Source organism: Python bivittatus, unplaced genomic scaffold (assembly GCF_059951505.1).
Source record: "Python bivittatus isolate LINGU-HERP-01145 unplaced genomic scaffold, Pbiv_v1 ctg000840_np1212, whole genome shotgun sequence".
In the NCBI taxonomy this organism is placed as follows: domain Eukaryota; kingdom Metazoa; phylum Chordata; class Lepidosauria; order Squamata; family Pythonidae; genus Python; species Python bivittatus.
In genome coordinates, this window is record NW_028277113.1 from 11,529,502 (window position 1) to 11,534,601 (window position 5,100).

Consider the following 5,100-nt stretch of genomic DNA (forward strand, 5'->3'; position numbering starts at 1 on the left):
TAAACAGTATCATTCCACTTATTTCCACGTGAAAGAAACCAAGAGGAACAACCCATTTCCTTTAGACAGTGTCCCCTGTTCGTTTCAAGGAGCTCCCCCCACCATCTTTTGTGGATTTCAATCACCTGTTCCTGGCTTTTTTCCCCCCTTTGATGTACAGGTACAGAACCATTTTTGCCCCTGTTCATTCCCTCTCTCCCCCTCATTTCTTCTGGTACTGAATATACCACTCTTTGAAAGTAGTGTCCCTTGGAACCAAACACAGCCAACTCCAAATTCAGGACTTTTTAAAAATTCCATCATTTATTTGAAAATTATCTTGATCAAGAGTTTCATGAACCCATGTACACATACACATGCTTTGTGACAGGCAGTTTCTGAAAGTATTCTTCCTTTTCAGAGCAACACTTTTTGCTGGGTTTCTACTTGGGCCTCCCTCTCCTGCTTTGAAAGAGTTTGGCTGGACCCCAGCTGATGAGAAGTTGTCAGGATATAACCAGCAAAGCATCTGTTTCTTGGGGTGGGAGTGAAGGGAAAGGAACATCAATTAGGTGTAGCAAACAAGCTCACATCAATGGGGTGGGGAATCATATTTATTTTTAAAATATATATATTTATATGTATATTTTCATTGAAATAAAAAAAATTAAAATGAAAAACTGATAGCCTGCATTTGTTTAAACATCAGAGTTTTACAGGTTATAAATAACTGAATCCCTGCAGTTCATAGGGAGAGGTATGTGCAACAAGATCCCAAAAGTCCAGTTTTTGGAAAACCCGGCATTTGTATTTTTTAATAGCCTTTTCAGCCCAGAGGTGATGTGCCATTAAGTATTCTTAAACAAAACCCTGATTCCATTATTTCAGTGTCTAAAATCATGATTCACATCCAGTTACATAGTTAAAGTAAGCCTAGAGCTTACTTTAAATCAGTTTAAGACTGCAGTTCTAGAGCAGAGTTTATTCCAGAATACATGTGATGAAATTCAGCGGACTGACATCCATAAAATCACTTTGTAGTCCATTCCCCGCCCTGCCAGTAGAACTCTCTGGGCCCCAAGGCAAACCCCTCAATACCCACCTCCCAGCATTAGTCACCATTTAAAAAGCTAGTGCTTATATTCAGGGGAGAGGAACTTGCTGGTGCCTGGGGTTCTTGGGGGGTGGGGGGGAAGCCACCCCACCAGGTTGCATCTGAACTAGCACTATTGGATCTGGGCTGAAAAACTCTGGAAGGCTACTAGATGGCAGCAAAGAATTAGAGTTTTCTACATCGATTGGCTGCCATCTAGTGGTAGCATTAGTCAGTACTGGGAATGGCTGCTGTAGTTCAACCCTAACCCTAACCCTAACCCTGGAGAAGTTGCAACCGCCTGGCCAGGGCCCGTTATGCCTGTTGACCCTCTCCCATTCCTTGGCTGTATATATGCCATACTGCTCCCCCCTCCAACACTTAAGAATTGCTTTCCTGCAGATTAGCACACTCTGGCCTTACAGGAGCCCAGCATTACAGGAGCTTCCTTGCTGGAAGGACAGGGCCTGGCATGACATTTGATGATCTCCCAGTTGCCAGATGAGTCAAATGCACAGGGTGCTTGAGTCCACTGGCCTCGCTGCTGCTGCTGCTGCCGCCGCTGCATAGGCATGTTTCAGAGGGCTCTGACCTCCCTGGCTCCCAGCTGTGCTGCAATTGGGCTCTCCTCTCCCCAGGCCACTATATGGAGCTGAAGCATGCTTACCTAAGTAATGCATACACAGACGCGAAGCTTCTTGCTTGGTCTAAAGCTGCTCTGGGAGTTTAGCTCCCTTTGTGTCCCCTGGAGCTTGCTCCAAGCTGAAAGATGCGCAGGAGTCAGCCTTGATTCAAGTTCACCAGAGACTGGCAACCCGGCACCTTCCAAGTATTTGGATTTTAAATCCCATCTGCCCTAGACAACATGACCCATGGGAAGGGCAGAATTAAGTCAGGTAGTTTATCCCTCACTTAATACAGTTGAGGCTTTTGTAGTTTCAGTTTTTCACTGGCCAAGTATCAGCACCTTTGATAGCAGCCCTGCCTGTTCAGGAGCACCCTTAATAAAGGTTAGCATCCTTATTTAAGTTGGCTTGTGACTACTGCTGAAACTCCCAGTTTCAAGCTCCAATGCAATTAACAGGTACCTGAGAACAAGCCCAAATGAATTTAATGGGACTTACTTCGGGGTAAGTACATGCTTTAATTACAGCCCTGGAGAAAGGATCCCATTTTTCGATGCCCACCAACCATCGAACAGCCAACCATCGGCAGGAAACGGTTTCCCTTCAACCAATCGGAAAGAAGCTCTGCTGTCCATCTTAGAGTCCAACCTTTCTTTTTTTTAAAAAAAAAAAATCTGAATAGCTTTTTGGTTTCGGTCTCAAGAAAAACAAAAACAGCGTTAAGGCACCGTCTTTTTATCTTCTGAGTCTCTGGAATTTTTTTTCCTTTCTATTCTTTTAAAGTGCGTCGGGAGCCCGTTCTCGTCTGTCCTCACGTTACCCAGCCCTTCGCTAGGGAGGGGTCTTAGCCTGTTCGATCGTTACACCGATAGAGTTTCTGTTGCGTAAGGCCTATAGGTGTTGTGACTGGCCCCCACCTGCTGCAATGAGCTGGGCAGCCGGAGGGGGCAGTAGAGCTGAGAAACGCCCAGCGCTTGCAGCTGCGCCGAGGAAAGCCGGGGAGAGGAGAAAGAAGAGGTCCTGGCGGGGAAGGGCTGGTGGGGGTCGCGGGCACTCAAAGCCTTTCCCTTGGAGGCCTCTAGCAGCAGAGGGTCGTAGTGGTAAACGGCAGAGGCCGCCGCCAAGGGGAAAGTAGGGACGAGGCCGTAGGAGACGGCCGGCGGAGCGAGAAGCCGCGAGTAGCTCGCGGGGGCGGGCCACGCCACTACCCGTTCTCCCGCCGGCGTGGCGGGGGGCCGCGGCTGCTGTTCGGAAGGCTGGAACGGTCGGCTCAGGATGCTCTCAATAGCGAAGGGGCTGGAGAATTTCGTGCCGGCGGCCGAGGCGCCGGCGGCCGATCCCACGCCCGGTTCCCCCGGCAGGGTCTTCTGATCGGCGCTCGGGGAAGCGGGCGCGGGGGACGGCTGCGCCGAGGGGGAGCCCGCGGCGGTGGGGATGGGCCCTGGGCGGCTGAGCCGCTTCCTCCTCCTGCGGAAGACGCCGTCGGCGAAAGTGTACTCGGAGTTGGGGTTGAGCATCCAGTAGTTGTCCTTGCCCCACGGCCGGGCCGGGTCCCGCAGCACCTTGACGAAGCAGTCATTGAGCGACAGGTTGTGCCGCACCGAGTTGCGCCAGCCCGTGTAGGCGCCGCGAAAGAAAGGGAAGCGGCCCATCAAGTACTCGTTGATCTCCGCCAGGGTCAGGCGGCCCCCGGCCGAATCCCGGATCGCCATGGCGATCAGGGCGATGTACGAGTAGGGAGGCTTCGGGCGGCGCGTGTATGGCTTTCCAGGCAGCCCCACCGCCGCTTGACACTCGCCCCCCGGGGAAGGCGACGGTGACGGCTCCGAGCCCTGCCGGGGAGAGCCCCCGCAGCCACTGGCCGGACTAAGCGCCGCGCAGTCCCCGTCGGAGCCCAGCTCGCTCTCGGCGGCCCGCGGCGACGCTTCGCTGCTGCCTTCGTGGTCGCTGACGCTGTTGCTGCTGAGCTTGTCCTCGTATCGCGGAGCAAAGATCTCCAGCTTCATGGTCGCGCCTCCAGCTCGGCTACAGCTGCCCGCCTCCCAGAGCGCTCCTGCCTCCTCCCTCGGCGGAGCGGGCTTCGGGGCTCTGGCGACCTAGGCTTCGGTCTCCGGGAGACAGTATCAATAGTGGGGGTGCATGTCGACTTCGTCAAAGTCTCGGGATGGGGGCGGGTGGGGGAGAAAAATGTAGGAACAGCTCGTCCCCACTCTGGAACCTCCGAAAGGTAGGGCGTGGTTCCAAAGCGCTGGCAGGTGGGCTTTCTCTTTCCCTCTGCAGACTCTCCCTAGAGGAAGCCAAATTCAGCTCCCTCCTGGCAAGGCCAGGGTTTGGAGAAAAGTTGGCGATGTTTGTATTCTTTGGAAAAGTGTTTCGGAAGCGGCAGCGGGTGGCTGGGGGAGCGTCTTGGAGCGCGTCTCAGGTGCGGTGTTCTTTTCCCACCCGCCCGGCGACCGTCGCTTTCTTAGAAAGCAAACTCAGCGCGCTTCGCTCTTGGCAGAGCAGAGACGTTCGGGTGAACTTTTATTTCTGGCGCCAGCTTCTTCTCACCACCTGGGCAGGGTTTCCAAATTTGAACGCTGTCCCCCTAGAAGCGTCTGACCAGGGTAGAGATGCTTTTCTTCAGGAGATGCCGTCGCTCCCTCCCTCTCCCTTCCTCGTCGTTTGCTTCACGCGGTGAAGTTGAGAACAACAGGTGGCTGGAAAGTTGGAAGCAACTTCAAACTATTCCCTTCCGCGAAGCGATTCCTGAGTTTTTCCGCGGAAGCGCCCCGAAAGGCACGCGCAAATCCTTCCCGATCAGGATTAAAAGCCACAGCCACGACCACGCAATGAAACCGGGGTTTGAACGCAAAGGTTGGTGGTAGTCCGTTTCCTCGTCCAGTCTCGTAAGGAGCGTTCCCGGCTCCCGAAGGAGGCGCAAGTCGGAGCTTCCTCGCAGTCCCTCGTGGACGAGCAGCTTGCTGGCGGGCGCAACACCCGAGCTGCCGCCGCTGTCATTAGTGGTATATATTGTCATTATCTCTCTCCGGGACTGTGGGCCAGCCCATTCGAACGCTGGGCAGGAGGGGGAGGAGCTTCCGCCACACCTCCGCCCTCCCCCGAGAGGCTACTGGGTGGGGATGCGAGGTGGCTTGGCAAAGGTGGGCACCTACGAGGCCGTCGCCGCGAGCTCTCTCTGGGAAGAAGTTGGTGCCTGTTCTGGACAAGCCCCACCTTCTCCCTGGGGTGTCGCCCAATGAAACCGCCGCGACGGGGTGGCTCCTCCCCTCCGCTCCTTCCCTTTTGCAGAGCGGGATCCTTGTCTCAGGTGCGAAGGGCGAGCAGTGTTACAGGTGGCGGAGTCCGACCTGCTGTCTGCCTGGTCGCCTTCCTCGGTGTAAGCGAGTTCTGCCCTTCGCA

General features: G+C 54.3%; 1 protein-coding gene across 1 annotated transcript; it reads right to left on the reverse strand.

The window, feature by feature from the left end:
• Positions 1–270: 270 nt before the first annotated feature.
• On the reverse strand, positions 271–4,715 carry FOXQ1 (forkhead box Q1). The gene has a single exon (XM_088130839.1). It carries the CDS (start codon positions 3,702–3,704, stop codon positions 2,559–2,561), a length of 1,146 nt encoding a protein of 381 aa, XP_087986965.1. The 5' UTR covers positions 3,705–4,715; the 3' UTR covers positions 271–2,558.
• Between the last annotated feature and the right edge of the window lie 385 nt (positions 4,716–5,100).